At 38.4% G+C, this 21,654-nt stretch overlaps 1 protein-coding gene across 1 annotated transcript; it reads right to left on the bottom strand.

Annotated features, from left to right (window-relative positions):
- Positions 1–14,979: 14,979 nt before the first annotated feature.
- SCG2 (secretogranin II) lies at positions 14,980–20,434 on the bottom strand. The gene is made up of 2 exons (XM_002712501.5): positions 20,277–20,434; positions 14,980–17,275 (listed from the first exon to the last, which is right to left on the bottom strand). Exon 2 carries the CDS (start codon positions 17,259–17,261, stop codon positions 15,405–15,407), a length of 1,857 nt encoding a protein of 618 aa, XP_002712547.3. The 5' UTR covers positions 17,262–17,275; positions 20,277–20,434; the 3' UTR covers positions 14,980–15,404.
- Between the last annotated feature and the right edge of the window lie 1,220 nt (positions 20,435–21,654).

Raw genomic sequence — 21,654 nt, 5'->3', positions numbered from 1 at the left:
TGAGGTAGGAGCACAGGGAAAGGCCCATGGGAAGTGAATCAGTCCTCCACCTCCCAACCCCCCTCTTTCTTCTGAAAGACCCTGTAGAAATCAATGCCAGCCTCTGGGTGACACACTTTATCTCCAGACTCTGATCAGTAGGACTTTTACATAGCTCCAAAATCCTCAAGGCAGACAAAAGCGCTTATCAGTATGCATGACTGGGAAGAGAATCACCAAAACGTACCTGAACAGTTTGATTTGATTTGATACATTTGTTTCTGCTGTTCTTTTTTTTTTTTCCATTTCAGCTTTCTATATCTGCTGATATAGAAAGGCAAATCAAAATTCTTCTACCCACTCTCCCTTAAGTGTCTCATTCCTCATGCTACCTGCCCAAGGAGCTTAAATACAGATTATCTCATATTTTTCCCAAATATGCACTTTCATAAGGTAATACCCTACCTAGGCTGAGCAACTCAAAAGCAAAATTCTGTTTTATTTATATTTTCCATTCTAACCATGGTGCTGTATATTTAATAAGCAACAAATTATGAATGATTTAAATAGTAAATGAATTGAAGTTAAAGGAAACTGGGATGAATGAATTCAGCAGAGACCTAAGCTCAGACTCTCCTGACTTCAGCTCCAATACCCTGCTGCTGTTTCTCTTGTAGCCTGACTTAGTCACATGACTCATGGGCTTGCAGTTGTGTCATCTATTACAGAGAAGCCAGCCAGACTGAGTATTTCTGTGTCCTGGGATGCAGTAAGAATACATAAGCTACAGTTTGTAACACGCAATCAATAAATCATATCACTTTGAAATCCTCAGGTGAGAGTCACCATCTAACGTGCTTTTGCTGCAAGGACCCAATTTTCCCTAGTATACTCTACTCTTGATTTATACTAGATATTCAAGGGAAGAAACACATTGTCAAAGCAGTGGAAAGAGACAGAGCAATATTTTTCTCTTTCCCACAACACTTCTCACAAAAAAAGGGAAAACATTACAAAATATATAAAATCTTAAAAATAACCATTTCCTGGAAGTTCTTTGCAGAGACTCACAGCAGAATTTTTCTCTACAGCCATTTGCTGGCACTACATGATGAACCTTAGAGTAACAATAATACTTATGATAGTGTCAATTTTTCGTATGTGAAGAAAAAGTATAATAGCCTTATTTTGCCTATAACTAATCCAGAGTTTCTCCCAAGCCACTGGATTAGCAGAAATACAATTTACCCAATATCCAGTAGAATAATTTAAGCAGTCTCTTTAGGAAATTAGCTTTCATTTGTGAAAAATACTAGGTGTCTTAATCATCCATCTCCTCTGCTTTTCTCCTTAAGAGGGAGCTTGGTATGTAGGGGAAGGAGAAGGTGCTCGTGTCCTAGGAAACCCAGGAAAGGGCAGGAGTCTTCTGATGCAATGGCGTCACTTCACTCTGGTCTCTCAGCATTTCAGGCAAGAAAGTGCATCTCTCACATTCCACTTCAAGAAATAGCTCTCTATCCACTGTAATATATTATCTGGGAGCCTGCAGCTCTTAGTTCCCTCAAGATCTGCCTCAACTTTGAAGTTGACATCACATTCTCCTAGGAGGGCCCTAGCCCTCCTGAGCAAGGTAGTAATACCCTAGTTGTGCTCTTCCTGTGATGGCCACGTGCCAATACCTGGGCCCAAGGCAGGACTACTCTTAACAGACAAGCCTACTTTGGAGCATCCATTAGACTAGTAGTGACTTTCAAGTATGTATCAGGGAATGAGCTGCTGAACATGCAAACACAAAAACAAAGTAATTCCATAGTTTCTCCTCCATATTTTATGTCCTCAAGTAGCTCAATGTTTTCTCATGGGGTTACACATAAACAGATAATCTTAATAAAATAAGTGCTGATGGACAAATGGTTACTGTAAAGAAAGAAAAGGTTAAATCTAGAAGTATGGGAAAAACAAGGTGTACAAGGTAAGAAGTCAGAGAGAGCAATGACTGAAGGTTCTTCACCAAGTCAGATTTTAGCAAATGAACAAGAACTTGGCAGAGTGATAAGAGTGGAAGGCATGGAATATGCCACATCACTGAATCACAAACATTGTGGGAGAATATCCTTCTTCCCCTGAATTCTCTCACACAGAAACTCCCCAAGATATGCTGAGTTTCAAAATGGACTGGACCCTATACTTCTCCAACGCTAATGTGCTCTAGTCCCATGGTGCTTTCAAATCACAGAAAAGATGAATAAACTGTGCGTTTATGAAATAGGGCTGATGAATTTTCTTACCCTCTTTGAGATATTTTTCTTTAATTTTATGGCTACAGCTATATCTAAGAAAAGCACTAGGATCTCAGGTGGGCAAAAGAGAACTAATAATTTTATATTAAGAGAAAGAGAGGAGACATATTAGGTGATATTAGCAATTATTAAACTTATTAAAACTGTATTGGCTAATTGTGGACATATATATATTTACATAAGATTATTTTATGCAGAGCAAGGTTTTATGCATATACAAGATTATTTTATGCAGAGCATATCACATGACTGTTGGTTATGTGTAAAATGCCTTTTTATTGCATATATGACACACATATATACATAATGTATATTCAAAATATTTTAACATATATATCTCATATATATAGTATTTATATATATTCTTATATTAAGAAGAATTTTTCACATAATGGATAGACTCAAATGTGAGAATTTTACACTAAAGTATGTGCTCCAAATATTTTAGCTATAATACAGCTTAAATATATCTGAACACAGACATTTCAAGAAATTAAACCTTTAGCTTAGCTCTGACTGGAAATGAATAGAAACATAAAGCATATTTATATAATTAAAAACTCTTCTTTTTTTGCACATAACTTTTTTAATAACATGAGTCTTATAAGGATCAAACCTTAAGCTCAATAAATGAAAGGTACAGACCATTGCTTATTCCATCCAGCACCTGGGAAAGGCTGCAGAACCACTAAAGAGGCTCAGGTTGGCACTGCTGCCTGATTTTTGTTTTCTTAAAGATGCAGGAAGCCTGAAGGTTAAGGCATAAAATTGCTTCTACCAGTCTTATGAATTGTGAGGCACCTTCTATACTGTGCTGACTTCAGATTGCAGAACAAGTCAATGCCATAACCCTGAATCTCCTGCTACCATAGCAACCTGTTGGTTCAAAATGGATTGAGCTTCACAATTACAATGAAGAGGATGGGAAGAGGGGCTTCCGTTTTATTTACTTTTTTGGTAGTTCAGTATGAAATGCCTTCTTTCAAAATCTATGTTGCATGTTCAAAACACCATGGTTATTAAATATCCATGTTATGTTTGTAGGGGTTTTTATTCTATTGTCTTTAGGAAGTAGAGACCAAATAAAAAATTTAACTTTCATTATCTGATTGCAAATTCACTTTTTTAAAAAATAGAATTGATAAGCAGATAGAACAATCATTAAATTGAAGCTTGATTTAATCAGTTTCGCTTCTCAAAAGGGATAATTTTAGCACAAACTGGGATTTCAAGCTTAAAATAAACCTGAAATGTTGTTTCATATCACCCACAAACTTTTAAACATTCTCTTTTCTATGAAATAGCCATGGTTAAATAAGACCCTATGACAGATGGAATCAAAACTCGGTGCTTCATCACAAACCACTTTCTCAAAATAGTTGTAGCATAAGAAATAAATGTTTGTAAATAAAGCAAAAGTGTTTTCACCATGTGGCCTATATGTGTGGAAATACGTTACAGGCAATTCTTATATCCCTTTTCCTATGTAGCATCTAATACTAGAGTTTAAATACAGTATAATATGGTTGGCAATAGTGTTGGTTAACTATTACGTTATGTTTAGCATCTACTTTATTCCCAGCACTGTGAAACACTTCATATACTTTGTCAATGAATTCTATACAGTGGCTCTGTGAGGTGAGTATAACAGGATATCATTTTTCACATGATTTTTTTTCTTGGCCCCAAAATCACTTCTCCAAGTAAAAATTCCAAATGTGTCACATCAGAGAAAGTACTGGAATTGATTCAACTGTTCAGAACAACAAGTTTATAAATGGTTTTAGATATCAGGATTAGAAAACTACCAGTTAGGGCTGGTGTTGTGGCACAGCTGATTATACCACCATCTGCAAGGCTGGTGTCCCATATGTGTACCAGTTCAAGTCCTGCTGTGCCTCTTCTGATCCAGTTCCCTGCTAACGCATCTGGGAAAGCTGCAGAAGATGTCACCCAAGTAAGAGACTCAGGTAGATTTCCAGACTTGTGGCTTCAGCCAGGCCCAGGCCAGCCATTGCAGACATTTGGGAGTGAACCAGCAGCTTGAATGGAGGATTTATCTCTCTCTCTCTCTCCCTCCCTCCCTCCTTCTCTGACTTTCAAACAAATAAATATTTTTAGAAAGAAAAGAAAAGACAACTACCCATTAAAAAGGGATTCCAGTGTGGGGATCTACGATAGGATTTAAATTCAAATTAAGCCTTACAAAACCCTTACAGCATGGCACCATTCTGAGTTTCCTGGTGTTCAGAAAGCACAAGATCAGCCCTCAGATGATCATGTGGCGTGTGTAGTACTTACTTCATTCTTATCTACTATATTGACATGAGGCTACAGAAGGCACATGTATTAGCTCTATGAAGTGCAAAGCAGCATAAGGGGAAGTGGGTCATTACCCTAGTGGTTATGACATCCACAACCCAAGTCAGAGTGCCTGAATTAGATTCCTGGGCTAGCTCCTGACTCCAGTTTCCCATTAATGCAGACCCTGGGAGGCATCAGCGATGGCTCAAGTAATTGGGTTCTTACTACTCACAGAGGAGACCCGGGATAGGTTCCTAGCTCCTGGCTCCAGCCCCAGCTGTTGTGGGCATTTGGGGATAAACCAGATAACCAGATCATTGTTTCTCTCTCTCTCTCTCTCTCTCTCTCTCTCTCTCTATCAGGTTTTTTGTCTCTGAAAAAAAATTTTAAAAATCAGAAATTTAAAACACAGCTTAAAGGAAGCTATGCTTAATAACATCTGCTGATTTATTCAACACACATGTTTTGAGTAATACACATGAAAGAAGTATAGCACTAGGTTTTGCAGAGGATACCAACAGGATATTGAGAACTTGTCCCCGACTTCAAAGAGCTTATGATTTAATAGGTTACACAGACAGATCAACATTGCTAGTCATAGCTTTGTAGCAAGACCAGGAAAAATGAATATTGCAATGAAAGTAAACCACTGTGAAAATTGAGGAAAAGAAGAAATATGGACACTTTTAAAGTAACAGCATGTGTACTAAGACTCAGAGGCTAAAATATTAACAGTAAGTAAAGGAACAGGCTGCAGATTCAAAAGTACCAAGATATATACAGTGGAGCAAAGGGAAATCCCAGTATGGCATTTATGTCATTCCGTCTTAGTGTAAACATTGTAGTCCACTGTTTATATCTTCCTCCTCTCCATTGTCCTGCCACATGATCTTCCTCTATAATGTCTGAAAGGCATCAAGGAAAAAAGTGTCTGATAAAACATCAAATATCAAGATATTAACAATACTTTTTTAATATTTATTTATTTATAACTCAGAGTTACACACAGAGAGAAGGGGAGGCAGAGAGAGAGAGAGAGAGAGGTCTTCCATCCGCTGTTCACTCCCCAAGTGGCCACAGTGGCCGGAACTGGGCCGATCTGAAGCCAGAAGCCAGGAGCTTCTTTTGGGTCTCCCACATGGGTGCAGGGGCCCAAAGACTTGGACCATTTTCCACTATTTTCCTAGGCCATAGGAGAGAGCTGGATAAGAACTGGAGCAGCCGGAAATCAAACTGGTACCCAGATGGGATGATGGCACTGCAGGCAACAGCTTTACCCGCTATGCCACAGCACCATCCCCAGATATACATGTTTTACAATAAAATGCCCTGAGAAGGGAAAATAGAATAGTTATAGGTAGATAGGTAGGTGGGTAGGTAGATAGATAGATGATAGATAGATTATAGGTAGATATATAGATTACAGACATAGATACATATTATAGAGATATAGATATAGGTATATAGATATATGTATATAAAGCAAATGCGATGGAAACTAACCATAGATACATATTTAGTCCTCCAGAAAAAAATTTGCTACTAGTTGTTAAAATAAATTATCTATAACGTAGAATCCATCTGAACACTTGCAGACAATTTGTCATTTTCGTTCCAGGGAAACTCCGCTGGCTTCTTGGATCCTGGTTCTTCCTGCCCTTGGGAAGGTATCTATTCAACGTCTAAGGGGCTGCCTACCCCTCCGACTGTCAAGAATAATGGTCTCAGTATAAAGAGCATTACATATAGTATCTAAGTATTCAAGCTGGCATTACTTCTATCAGTATGCAACTAATCTCCACACCATTAAAATAACAGTAATCTTTTTTCTTCTATGGGTAAAATAACTACAGTTCTTACCTGTACCGATAAAAACACAAAAATAACTATAGTTTTGTAGACTTAGAAAACTGTGGCATTTCAGAGGATTGCCAACTCATGGCATGGACTCCTCTGTAATGCCTAAGTTAAATTAGAAAAAAAAAATAGCTGGGCCCAATTTTCACAGCTAACAACTCCTACCTATTCCTTTCCTGACAAGTTACAAAGATATGTGCGTTCTAAAACTCCAGCACATCTCCTTGGGGCAATATAGAAAATTTAGGAAAGAAGGATATTGAAATCTTGATAAAGAATTTTATTTCCCACATTAATTTTATTCTGCAATATTTAGGATAAGTCTTACCAAATTCGCATTGATATCAAAATTGTTATGTGAAAAAATTAATGGGGACAGTGCTGTGGCACAGCGGGTTAACGCCCTGGCCTGGGGCACCAGTTCTAGTCCCAGCTTTTCCTCTTCTGATCCAGCTCTCTGTTATGGCCTGGGAAAGCAGTAGATGATGGCCCAAGTCCCTGGACCCCTGAACCCACTTGGGAGACCCGGATCATGCTCCTGGCTCCTGGGTTTGGATTTGCTCAGCTCCGGCTGTTGCAGCCATCTGGGGAGTTAACAAATGGATGGAAGATCTCTCTCTCTCTTTCTCTCTCTCTCTCTCTTTCTCAGTAATAAAGGCCCTCCCAACAAAGAAAAGCCCAGGACCAGATGGATTCACTGCTGAATTCTACCAGACGTTTAAAGAAGAACTAACTCCAATTCTTCTCAAACTATTCAGAACAATCGAAGAAGAGGGAGTCCTCCCAAATTCTTTCTATGAAGCCAGCATCACCTTAATTCCTAAGCCGGAAAAAGATGCAGCACTGAAAGAGAATTACAGACCAATATCCCTGATGAACATAGATGCAAAAATCCTCAATAAAATTCTCGCCAATAGAATGCAACAACACATCAGAAAGATCATCCACCCAGACCAAGTGGGATTTATCCCTGGTATGCAGGGATGGTTTAATGTGCGCAAGACAATCAATGTGATACACCACATTAACAGACTGCAGAAGAAAAACCATATGATTATCTCAATAGATGCCGAGAAAGCATTTGATAAAATACAACACCCGTTCATGATGAAAACTCTAAGCAAACTGGGTTTGGAAGGAACATTCCTCAATACAATCAAAGCAATCTATGAAAAACCCACAGCCAACATCCTATTGAATGGGGAAAAGTTGGAAGCATTTCCACTGAGATCTGGAACCAGACAGGGATGCCCACTCTCACCACTGCTATTCAATATAGTTCTGGAGGTTCTAGCCAGAGCTATTAGGCAAGAAAAAGAAATTAAAGGGATACAAATTGGGAAGGAAGAACTCAAACTATCCCTCTTTGCAGATGACATGATTCTGTATTTAGGGGACCCAAAGAACTCTACTAAGAGACTATTGGAACTCATAGAAGAGTTTGGCAAAGTAGCAGGGTATAAAATCAATGCACAAAAATCAACAGCCTTTGTATACACAGACAATGCCATGGCTGAGGAAGAACTTCTAAGATCAATCCCATTCACAATAGCTACAAAAACAATCAAATACCTTGGAATAAACTTAACCAAAGACGTTAAAGATCTCTACGATGAAAATTACAAAACCTTAAAGAAAGAAATAGAAGAGGATACCAAAAAATGGAAAAATCTTCCATGCTCATGGATTGGAAGAATCAATATCATCAAAATGTCCATTCTCCCAAAAGCAATTTACAGATTCAATGCAATACCAATCAAGATACCGAAGACCTTCTTCTCAGATCTGGAAAAAATGGTGCTGAAATTTATATGGAGGCACAAGAGACCTCGAATAGCTAAAGCAATCTTGTACAACAAAAACAAAGCCGGAGGCATCACAATACCAGATTTCAGGACATACTACAGGGCAGTTGTAATTAAAACAACATGGTACTGGTACAGAAACAGGTGGATAGACCAATGGAACAGAATTGAAACACCAGAAATCAACCCAAACATCTACAGCCAACTTATATTTGATCAAGGATCTAAAACTAATTCCTGGAGCAAGAACAGTCTATTCAATAAATGGTGCTGGGAAAATTGGATTTCCACGTGCAGAATCATGAAGCAAGACCCCTACCTTACACCTTACACAAAAATCCACTCCACATGGATTAAAGACCTAAATCTACGACCTGACACCATCAAGTTACTAGAGAACATTGGAGAAACCCTTCAAGATATTGGCACAGGCAAAGAATTTCTGGAAAAGACCCGGGAGGCACAGGCAGTCAAAGCCAAAATCAACTATTGGGATTGCATCAAATTGAGAAGTTTCTGTACTGCAAAAGAAACAGTCAGGAGAGTGAAAAGACAACCGACAGAATGGGAAAAAATATTTGCAAACTATGCAACAGACAAAGGGTTAATAACCAGAATCTACAAAGAGATCAAGAAACTCCACAAAAACAAAACCAACAACCCACTTAAGAGATGGGCCAAGGACCTCAATAGACATTTTTCAAAAGAGGAAATCCAAATGGCCAACAGGCACATGAAAAAATGTTCAAGGTCATTGGCAATCAGGGAAATGCAAATCAAAACCACAATGAGGTTTCACCTCACCCCGGTTAGAATGGCTCACATGCAGAAATCTACCAACAACAGATGCTGGCGAGGATGTGGGGAAAAAGGGACACTAACCCACTGTTGGTGGGAATGCAAGCTGGTCAAGCCACTATGGAAGTCAGTCTGGAGATTCCTCAGAAACCTGAAGATAACCCTACCGTTCGACCCAGCCATCCCACTCCTTGGAATTTACCCAAAGGAATTTAAATTGGCAAATAAAAAAGCGGTCTGCACCCTAATGTTTATTGCAGCTCAATTCACAATAGCTAAGACCTGGAACCAACCTAAATGCCCATCAACGATAGACTGGATAAAGAAATTATGGGATATGTACTCTTTAGAATACTATACCGCAGTAAGAAACAACGAAATCCAGTCATTTGCAACAAAATGGAGGAATCTGGAACACATCATGCTGAGTGAAATAAGCCAGTCCCAAAGGGACAAATACCATATGTTCTCCCTGATCGGTGACGACTGACTGAACACCAAGAGGGAAACCTGTTGGAGTGAGGTGGACACTATGGGAAATGGTGGCTTGATCAGCATAGCCCTGACTGTTAATGAACAACTTAATACATTATCCCTCTTAGTAGTTTTTTTTATCTGTTCTACTTAATATGACTGGTTTAGATCTGTAATTGATGCACAGTTATTCTTAAGTGTTGAAAATTAACTGAAATAAATAAAATAAATCTTTAAAAAAATAAATGATATAGCTGAATTGTCTATCAGATATCTTTATTTTTTTAAAAGGACTTACTTGGCTTCAATGTTTTAGATTCAAAGTCAGTCTCTATTTTATTTCTTCTCTTTCTTCCATCCTTCTTTCCCTCATCCCCACTTTGTGCCAGGACATCATTACCTGGACACCAAAGAATGTATTTAATGCCAAAATAGTGATGATATTGTCAATTGCTACTAAATTGGAGGTCATTATTTATCTTAATAAGAGGCAGAGATTAAAGTCTGACTGAAAAAGTTCTGAGAATAGGAGGGAAAATTTGAAGAAGTACACAAGATTCTTTGGAGGAATTTTTGTGCAAGGAGCAGAGACATGAAGCAGTAGGTATATGGGAAATGGTGTGAGAAGAGTGCTTTTGTTTGCTTGTTTGGTTTTGCGGATGAGACAGCAGCCTATTTACATGTTGATAAGAATGATTCAATGAAGTGGAGAAAGTTGGTGCAACAAAGGGGAGGACTGCTAAAAACATTCTCAAGTACACAAGAGGGCAGGACTGAGTGCAAACACTGGTTAATAAAGACTGGAACCCATACCAGTCACCCAAACAAACAACAAGATTCAAGTGGGTGGGTCAAAGTTAGGATAAGAATCTGTAGATCTTATTTTTTTTTTTAGTGGAGCAAACAGCCAGATAATTACCAGAGTCGCAACGGTTGAGACAATGTTGGGTATTTTTGGACAGAGGACAATGTATGATGTCATTGTTGAAGGAGGAAGAAATTAAATGGAGTAGGTCCAGCATCCTGGGTCACTTTGGGACATTGAGCATGAATTTCAAAAAAAAAATCATGTCTGTTGCCTCTGTTCTGTTCAGTTGTGTGAGAAAAGGCAAGAGTGGGTGGATAATTGTGCTTCACTGGAGTTGTTGTTCAGCAAACAGAAACCTGAGAGACAGAAGAGAGTTAGGATGTGTACAAGGGAGTAGTTACAGGGACTAACCATGAAATTCATGCTCGAATAGGTAGGTGGTAAAGCATAAAGCAGGGAGGAGGAAGTGGGAAGATGGTAGAATATATAGATTATATTTTTCTAGTGGGTGAAGGGATTATTGAAACTTAGATGCTAGAGGAAGTATCCTGGGAATTTAGAATGTGATTTGTTAGAGTGGAAGGTTTGGAACTGAGATTCAGGATGGGTTGCAGTTATTAACAAGGAAAAGATCAATGAATTTACCATTATTGAAGAGCTGATAGAAGATGAAGTCTGGGCTAGTGGAAATCAACAAATATTAAGACAGAAGCAATACTAGAAGTTGTGACAGTGAGCAGGAGCTACTAACTTCAATGACTGAGGGGAAATGACCCAGGTCAGTAAATGACCACAACAGCAAGGGGTAGTGATGATGGCATCGTGCTCATAATTGGACATTTTTTCTGGAGGAGAGAAGAAGCAACGTGCTGTCAAGCAGGAACAAGGAAAAGGCTGCAGTGGAAGCAGCAGGCTTAGGGGAGAGTAGGCTTCGATGTGGGGGCAGGTTGAAGAAAGTCTTCACAGAAGAGATTGAAGATGTTGAGTATTTTGTTTATGACTGACCATCAGTATCCGAGGGAATAGTGAAAAAGGTTATGGGAGTATAAGAAGGAAAAGAGTCTGGATTCAGAATGGTGGAATATAAAGGTTAAGGAGGCTTGAGTTTATAAGATGAGGAATGACTTTTTACAAAAGTAATAAGTAGTAGTCTTATTACAAAAGGCACTGTAAGATGAATCTTAATTGTCCCTAAGGCAAGTAAGGTGAGAGACTGAGTGACAAGAAGAGGGAAGGCTTGGTAGGTGGAGGTCTGGCCAAGAACATACAGATCAGATTGAGAGGCTCCCACCTGATTCCTCTGGGTGGGGACATGGAGGGTTATAAAGGAACAATGTTCATGCACTGGCCCTTTCCTTCCTTCTTTCAGCTGTAACCCTGAAGAAGGCATCTGCTTATACACGGCATGAGCTACCCTGATGAAGGAGGCCTCTGGGAAGGGAGAGTGGCAATGTTGCCCCAATTCCAACTGATCCAGCTTCCACATTCTTGAATGGTACTTACAGCTTACCTTCATTTACTACAGTGAGACTATTAAAGCACATACTTATAAAAACACTTTGGATAGGAAGCCAGTCTCATGAGTCAACAGCAGGGGATATGGTGATACTACAAAAAGGCAAGGAAGTTTATGACTAATGTCGGAAAGAGCACGGGCTAATAATACATACTCTAAATTTAAATAACAGTTCTGATGCCTGAAATCTCTCAATTAGAAAACCACAGGGGGCCGGTGCTTTGGCATAGTGAGCAGGGCCACTGCCTGCTGCGCCAGCATCCCATATGGGTGCCAGTTCGAGTCCAAGCTGCTCCACTGTCAATCCAAACTCCTGGCTCCTGGCTTTGGATGGGCGCAGTTCTGCCCATTGTGGCCATTGCGGAGTGAACCAGTGGATAAAGGACCTCTCTCTCTCTCTCTGCCTCTCCTTCTCTCTCTGTGTAACTGGCTTTCAAATAAATAAATAAATAAATCTTTTTAAAAAAAAAGAAAAAAAAATCACAGCATTTGAAGCCTGAGGCTTTAGACAAAAAGCAGCATGTTGTATGTAGTAGACAGGATAGGGTTTACACCCCAGAGATTTGTGTATAAATCCCACACTGAAACTTAATCAGCTGTGTTGTGTCAGTTAATTTGGTCTCATTGCCTAACCTCAAAATGATGGCAGATACCTGTTGAATGGAGATCCGTGTGCCATGTTTTAATTTCTGATTAGAGCCATCTTAGAAATAGTCACACAGTTGGCTTACAATCCAAGAAGCAACTTACTGTAGTACACAGAAAATTATAGGGTACTCAATGGACAGGACATATATTAAAACACTTGCAAAACTTGGCTTATAAATACGTGCCTTAGGGGTTGACATTGTGGCAAAGTGGGTTAAACCATCGTTTGAGGTTCCTACATCCCATATCATAGTGCCAGTTTAAATACCAGCTACTCCACTTCTTATTCCAGGTTAATGCACATGGGAAGCACCAGCTGAGGGCTCAAGTACTTGAGTCCCTGCCACCCACAGGGGAGACCTGGAAGGAGTGACTACCTCCTGGCTTCAGTCCGGCCCATCTCTGGTCGTTTTGGCCATTTAGGAAGTGAACCAGCAGATGGATGACCTCTCTGTGTCACTCTGAACAGAATACCCTGGACACTGAGCCAGAAAAATATCTAGACTTTTTTGAAGGAGCCCCAATTTGATCCCAGGCTACCCCTAATGTGTGGCTCCATGCATGTCAAAATATCAGACCCACAGGGAAGAGTTCCAGTTCTTCGTGTGCTAAAGTTCCACTCCACAAGTTCCATTCCACCACTAACCAACTGTACAACCACAGCAGCTTATCTCACCCCCTCTGAATGTCCAAAAGTACAAATAGCTTCAATCTCAGAAGGCTATAGGGAGGGAAAGCCCCTTTTGCAGAGCAGACACTCCATAATGTCCAATTCAGAGGACTGCCCTGTGAAAGCATTCCAGAGTTAAGACCACAAATTAAAAATATGGTGGAGGCCAGCGCCATGGCTCAATAGGCTAATCCTCCACCTTGCAGCACTGGCACACTGGGTTCTAGTCCCGGTCGGGGCGCCGGATTCTGTCCCGGTTGCCCCTCTTCCAGGCCAGCCCTCTGCTGTGGCCCGGGAGTGCAGTGGAGGATGGCTCAAGTGCTTGGGCCCTGCACCCCATGGGAGACCAGGAGAAGCACCTGGCTCCTGCCATCGGATCAGCGCGGTGCGCCGGCCGCAGCGTGCCAGCCGCGGCGGCCATTGGAGGGTGAACCAACGGAAAAAGGAAGACCTTTCTCTCGTCTCTCTCTCTCTCACTGTCCATTCTGCCTGTCAAAAATAAAAAAATAGAAAATAAAATAAAAAAATATGGTAGATATAATCATCTCTAAGGTCTCTTCTACCTATAACTTCTAAATTCCACAAAACTGAATTATAATTGTGCAAAAAAGATTCTAGGAAACATTATAAAGTAAGAAAATCTACATTCAGTGTCTTCTCCAATACATCCATGTCTTCCCACTGATTTGTAACAGTTCAATAAGCATAACCATCACACACACACACACACACACACACACACACACACCTTCCTTTGGAAAAGACCTATACTGAGATCTAATGAGCTTCTCACCATCCCACCACTAATATCCCATTCCTAAGTGGAAAGGGTACATCCCAGAAAAGCAGTATAGTGATTCTGGAAACTCATAACGCTGATTTTGAGAAAATTATTTAATCTGAGTTTTATTTTCCATGGTGAAAGAGAAAAGGTGGAAAAAGACCCTTGAGAGTGATATAATATAGGCTAAAGGAAGGAATGCATGAGTAAGTAAACTGTTAGTATAGCAACTGGTGCACAGTAAACACTCAATACATAACTTCTATTTATTTTCTTATTTGTTTATGATCATTATTGTTTAGTTGCTCTGCGTGTTTTTTTATACTGATGATTTTTACACTTGATCTTAGCCAAAAGGCCAAGAAGTGATTATACTGATGGTTTTTGTTGTTGATGTTTTCTTTTGACATTAGGTACAGAGGTCACCTTATTGAAGTGCTACACAAATGCAATTATGCTCTGCCTGGAGCAGGGGAAAGGACCCCTGATCTCTTTCCACTGTGACTGACCATTCACTTATAAAACAATCAATTTGGGGTCGTTTGGCCTCTCTCCAACTACACAAAAGAGGCAGCAATGGTGACTTGTGGGGACAAGGGTGATTTGGGAATAGGGTTGCTTCCAAGTGTGTAGTCATTTCCGACCACCATGTATACAAACTTTTCTCTTTCTTTTTATGTTTTAATGCAGGATATGGGTATGACACACTTAGGTGTCCTTTATTTATACAAATCAAGGGTTAAGGATACAAATATTATGCCAAAAGATATATTTTGTAAGTCATATATGTGAGAAAAGCCATGGGTAAACATAATGAGTAGACTGTTAGATGAGAGTGCCTTCTACAAGCACAGGGTGTGATCGCAGAGTTAAAGTTCTGATTTCTTACCTGGATTGGTTGTGGAAGGTAACAATATTTGCCTTTTCGCTCCATGCTGCTCACTCCATAGTCATTGTCTCTGACTTTTCAGAATGAAGAGTCCAAAGGTGTCCAGAAATAACATTTATTAATCAACAATTAAACACACAATAGAAAAGGCCTTATAAATAAAACTATATATTTAGAATGCTTTATTTCTTTTGTGCCAGTACTCCACAAAACACTACAGACAGTAACAAAATAATTCAATAAATATTAAAAACTTTCAAGAGAATTATAGGACACTCTTTTTCATATGAGAGCATCAACAATACCACAGCCATTAGACACACTATTAAACACTATCATAAATTATCTTTCTTAATAAGGGACATAATAATTTTTATCCATGAATCATAACATTTACACATATCCATACACAAGAGAACAGCTCAGAGTAAGTAAAGCAGACTCTCCAGTGACTGGAATCATCTACTTGTACATCATTTAAAGATATTACAGTGTTAACAGGATAGAAGTCAACACACTAAAAGAGAAATGGTTGGGATGGGAGGGGTGAAATTAGGGCCATTAATGAAAGCTGCTTACATATTTTCCATTGCTCTCTTAGTAATATGCTCTTTTCCCTTTTCTGCCTTTTCTTGGTTGAGGTATTCCAGCACTTTCATTAACAGATCTTCATCCAAGTACTGCCTAGTTGGGGTGTCATCATTCTTTGGGGGCCCTGCAGGGAACCTTTTGCTGACTGGAGCCACTTTATCAGTCTCCTGAGAGCTGCCTTGATTCAAATGCTCTTTTATGGCCTGCTCAATTTGATCCTCTTCCTGGATGTCATCTTCAGATGAGCCTTGATTGGGAATTCGCTTCATCTGGTTTGAATTCATGATCTCAGGGTATTTAACTAGCATCCTGGCCAAGTACTCTCCTAAATCTTGATCCTTGTCATTCAAGTTCTCATAAGCTGCTTGTCTGTTTTCAGCATCTGGCCCCCAGGCAGCTTTGGGAATCGGGTTCACTCTAGACCTTCCAGGACCGTAGGGAAGCCTTGACAGGACCTTCTCTCGATTATATTGATTGGGAAAATATGGAGGTTTCTGATTTGCTGCACTCTCCACACCCAGAAGATTTAAAATATCCTCAACACTGAGTCCATCAGGTAGGGCCTCTGTCATAGCACGACCAGGAGTTTTGGGGTAGCCACTCTTGGAGAGCATCTTAGCTTGGAAGACATCTGGGTGGTCTAAGTCAGCCTCCGAGATGTCATCCAGGTCAACGGGCAGTTCCAGCTCCTGCTCTGGTTCCACCAACCCATTTGGCTTTTCCCCAGTTTTGAGCATGTCAATTAAGTCTTCAGGGGGTATCTGCAAATTCCTTGAGATTTCAATCAGCTGATAAATGGACTGAGAATCAAGTGGTTTCTCAAAAAGCTTGGTCGCTCTTTCCCCATTTTGCCCATTCTGTGACCTCCCACTTCCTGCAGCAGTCATTAACCTTTTCAGATAGGCAATTACTTTGGAGACATCATCTGAGAGCTGATCTTTCCCCTCTTTCTGAAGATCTTCATCCTGCAGCCCCAGCTTCACTGAACGTTTCATTTCGTCATTCATTTGTTCATTTTTTTCTATGTTCTCTCTGCTATCTCTCACCTCTTCCTGGGCTTGACTCTCTGATTTGTCCTCTACTGGGCTCCAGTCTTCTCCCCCAACCACATCTTCATAGGCAATGTTATTGGCCTTGTAGATATCATCTTCATCATCTGTGTAAAGTTTCTGATCCTCATCAACCCTTTCACGCTTCTGGTTGTTGGGTCCTGTCAGTTTCCCCAGCTCTTGGAAGACAGATTCCAATGTAGCAAGACTTTGAGGTGTATACTGTTCCTCTACTATTTCATTTGTGCGTTTGAATGGATTGTCCCTGGAATTCTCTTCATACATAGGAGGGAATCGCATGTGCTTAAGTTTCCTCTCTGGCCATTGTGACTCATAATCATCAGGCATGTCCACTGGAAAGCTCTTTTCTGAATTCAAGGCATAAAGCTTGTTTTCTTTCGGTGCAGACTGAGGTTCACTTTCAGCCTGTCTCAAAGCTTCCAGTATTATCCTCATCCACTCATCTTCACTCAGTGAATCCCTAGAACTTTCTGGCAAGTGACTTTCATCACCATTTTCTTTGGGCTGAAGGAGAGCAGGTACACCTTGATAGGGATTATAGTCTGGGCTGCTTTCTTCTTTGTGAGCTTGTTGCCGGAGTTTTTCTATGTACTCCAAAGCCCTGATCATTTCCGGACTGGGAAACCTTTGGACATTTTCCAGTCGGAGTTCTGGTTCTTTCTGAAGCAGCTGGTTTCGCTGAAATGAAGCTGCTTCAGCTCCACAGGTGAGGAAAATGAGAAATATAAGAGATACAGTTGCTCCAAGTCGGTGGGTCTTAACTTCAGCCATGTTTTAAAGGTGTCCTTAAAGCACAGAAAACACGAGTTAACACAAATGAAACAGATTAGAAGACTCTATAGCAAAGGAAAGATTTGACTATTAAGGGGAAAAAAAACACAGCAGAGATAATTTACTATAAACTTAAAAGTGCTCTTAAATACATGAATATTTCCTACATAATCTCCACAAGTTAACTACAGGAATCCCTAACAAAATTGTTACTTATTCGCATCAAAGTTGGACAAAATACTCTTGCTTAAAATAATAATAAAATCATTGATATAAGGTTTCTCAAGTTTTGCTTATTTACTTCCAACACTTGTAGTTTGGGTTATAGTACATGTTGTTTCTTTTTAATAAAGGTAAAATAACTTGCCAAAATGAATTTAGATTATCCTACATTGCATTCTTGTTGAAATCATTGACAGCATAATATATTGGCTTAAAGCATGAAAACACACACAGATACACACACACAAATTATGTCCTTAAGGTTGTATCAATAAACATGTGGTTTGTTTCTGGAATTATTCATTTAATTTTGTTGGAGAAGAACAGCAACCATGATATTCCTACATAGATAATACAATAGGACATCACATCAACCACATTAAATAGTTAATGTCAATTATATAAAATTACATTGTAGTTCATTCCTAGTCACACATATTTCCCAGAAATAACTTCTTGTCACTCTGAAACAAATGCAGCCACCAATTAATAACCTACAAAATACAGGCCTTCTCCGATCCCAGCTAGTAAGCTAAAACAATGAAGTTTGTTCCTGTATAAGCATAGTAAAATCACAAATCAAAGTATTTTAAAATCTCTGTGCTCATTACTACTTCTAATAATTTTATTATGACTGTCATAAAAATTCAGTTATGATTATATTTCTCATCAGTGCTCAAGAGTTTATAGTAAATAATAACAGATGACACAAAGAGAACATAAGTTTACTTAACTAGTCTATTTCCAAACTTGTGAATGTTCAGATTCAGAATGTCTTGTGTCTGCATCTATTTTTGTATGGATCTGTGAAATCTTAAATGACTCATCCTGTTAGAAAATCTTAAAATAACCACTGTATAACTCCCAATTTAGATAAACACAATGTGTTGAATCCTTCCCACTAAAAATCTTAATTCATTTTTTTCTATAATGTTTTAAAATCTTGCACATGAACTAGCAAGAGGATTGGCTTTTATGTGTCTTATATTTGGCATTGCTAACATTGAAAAAAATATTTTTAACACTTGCAATTTTGTTGTAAGTAAAATGAATGCAAAGAAAATTTACATGTTTGCTCATGCTATCTTTACAGGATCACAGTTTTGTGATAGATTAGCTAAGTTATGTGGTTACAATTTTCTATTAGCTTAGACTTCAATTACAGAAAATATTATTACTAGATCATATTGATGATTAAGTAATATTTCTAGTTTTTAGAGCTTAAAATGGTTATATTTGTAAAAACTGCTTTAGCATGGATATATATATATATATACATATGATATATATATATGTATTAAAAATTTTCCCCTTAACTAGATTAACTTAGTGAAAGAAAAATCTCAAAAGATATTTCAGAGGAAATTTCCAAAATATTTTCTATAAGCAATCTGATTCATAAAAAGAGTTGAAATAAGAGAGGGAAGAGATGTGCAAAATTCCTAGGTTTAAATAAAAGTTCATTTTATATTCTTTGTCTTATTTCAGGATTTATTTAGCTTTGGTAACTTTCAATATGGGCATTTGAAATAGTAATCTTAAAAACCTTGCTGAACTTATTTTCTTTGAAACAATTTTCTTGAAGTATTCTTAACACCTAGGTTGTATGCTTTTCTTTAAAATCGTTGTCTTGGATATGGGCTTTGCTATAGAGTCTAAGCAGTTTAAACCACAGCATAATAAGCACTTTCTATTCTTTGGTCATTATCCAGGTTCAGTTTGGATGACACAGTTAACTGCCTTTGAGTAAGACTCAAAAGATTTCTTTCCCAGGTTGCAGTTCTTTTAAGTAATGAAGATGGATTCAACAGCTCTAATACCTTAGAAAGAGTTCAGTTTAAAATTTGATTTTCTGAAATCCAAATAATAGAAACTATGTTTCTCCTTTGAGAATTATCAGTGTTAAGACCTCTTAAGTTAAAATACGTTTTCCATTTAAATCAAAGGAGGATTGACTCTGGAGCATTGGATGTATCTAATTTAATTTGCTAGGAGATTTAAAAAAAAAGAAATATGTGTCTCATCATAATCTTTAGCAAAATATTGCAAACATCCTTCAATATATACATAATAATAACTAATAATCCATATAATTAGTCAAAGTTATTATTTCTCTGTAACTAATGCTCATATACAACCTATAACCCAAGAAAATATTTCACTCTGGAAAAAGGAAAAAGTCTACATTTAGATTCATTCTAAACTATTTTCCTGGAACTAAAATTAAGAGATAATAATGTAAAACCATTTCATAGTATATCAATTCAGGAAATAATTTATACAGTTAGTTCATTTGGAGCTCTTGTAAGGTAAATATCAAAGAAAACAACTAGTTCCAGAATTGGTTGTCTCTATGACTAATGTGTTTGAATCACTGGAAACCTACTGCTGAGAATATTAAGCACATAAATTATATCCCTGGCTTTGTATCTTGCTTTTAGAAGAAGAAACAATACGTTAAGGAAAGAAAACAAAACAGCACGTTTCGTTAACTTTACATTAATATATGTATTGACACTAAAATCCTTAACTTTCTCATGGTTTTTACATGTGGCTGTCTACATAACGTTCTAGTTAATAAATATCCAACAGCAAGTAGTAGACACCACAGATTCAATCACATGCGTCCATATACATTGAACCTCACATTGGCTGACGAGCAGCAGGTTGCTACTCAGTTATTCATCGATATAAGCTTACCAAAAGACGTCCTTCCCCCTTTTCGGCTAGGAATTAAGGGACGAATGCGCAATCTAGAACTTTCCAGTAAGTCGAAAATAAAAGCTGGCTTACCTTGATTTTTTATTTCAGAGAAGATGCGAAGCATGTTCTGGTCCTTGGCGTGAGCGTCTCGGGCCGTTTCAGCACCCGGACAGCTCCCGGGCTTATAGGGAGCCGCCGCGCCTGACTCCGCACTGCCACACTGACGTCACCGGCCTCAGCCACAAACCCCAGCAGAGGCGAGCTTTTTCAAAGAATCCGAGAGAAAAATAATCACTCGATATATTTTTTTAAAGTGTTGCATGCTTACGCCACCTGTCTTTTTGTGGCAAAAATTGCAGTTCTCTTTCATCGAAACCTTTTGGAGGCTTGAAATAAAATGTTCGCCACAATTTCCCTTAAAAAGAAAACTGTCAGACGGACGTGGCTAATTGTAAAGACCATTTCACGGGTGCTATAATACCTTGTTATAGAGGTTTCTCATCGCCACCACGGCGATAAGAAGCTTCACAGACAAGGACTATTGTGTCTTCATTTCTCACAAGGAAATTACATTGCCAGTTCTGGTAAACCCGAGATGAATAGAGTACACATTACGGATACGAAAGACTGTATTTCATATCTTGGCCACAGGCAACATTCTTTTCAAAATCACACTTATTTGAATAAAAAAGAGAGCTGTCTCTTAGAGAGTCATTTCTAATAGCTTCAATGTAGTTTTTGAAATGCATGTTGATAAGGTTTCAAGTTCAGTAGTTGATAATTTTGTAAGAATCCTTGTACAACATCTGATCTCCAAAAAGTAAGCTCAGAAATTGAAAGCTCATGGAAATATCTATAACATTAATTACTAATGCTAATACTAATCTAGTAATAAAGAAGCAAATCCTTTGAGAAAATATTGGAAAATATGACACATATGTAATTGTGTCATATTTGCAATTAATTTGCAATTGAGAGAAAGTTACACTGTAAATATTTTTCTTCTGTTGAATCAAATGAGTTAAATGCCTTCCACAAATGTGACCAATCTAGGGAATAACACAGTAGTTAACTTCCAACCTCTCAGATTTATAATTCATAATCATAGCTGTGCTTTGCCAGGCAGCCTGATTATATATCTTAATAATTTATGTAGGTCTAAATTTTCAACTTCATTTTATTAAAGATATGAGTTCTCTGAAAAAAAATTCTATGTTGAAGTATACTTCAAGTATATAAAGTAATCTTACTATAGAAAGAAGTCCCTTATGCCTCTGCTAAATGGATAAACATTAGTCACTGATTTATCCATTCAGTAGGTTGTCATACCTACCAAATGACAGATACATTACTAACTGCCAGTGATATAAAAAATGAATGGTCTTTTTACTTTTAGAATCCTTGAGTCTAATGAGAATGACAAACAGGTTATTTTGATACAAACTGGGAAGTCCTAAGAGAGTTTAAT

The sequence above is a fragment of the Oryctolagus cuniculus genome, chromosome 3 (genome assembly GCF_964237555.1).
Source record: "Oryctolagus cuniculus chromosome 3, mOryCun1.1, whole genome shotgun sequence".
NCBI lineage: Eukaryota > Metazoa > Chordata > Mammalia > Lagomorpha > Leporidae > Oryctolagus > Oryctolagus cuniculus.
The sequence above is the reverse complement of the archived record's forward strand: the minus strand, read 5'-3'. Positions and strand labels throughout refer to the sequence as shown.

Excerpts from the sequence above, each read along its gene's own strand:
- SCG2 (XM_002712501.5), bottom strand. The coding sequence starts at position 17,261 with ATGGCTGAAGTTAAGACCCACCGACTTGGAGCAACTGTATCTCTTATA.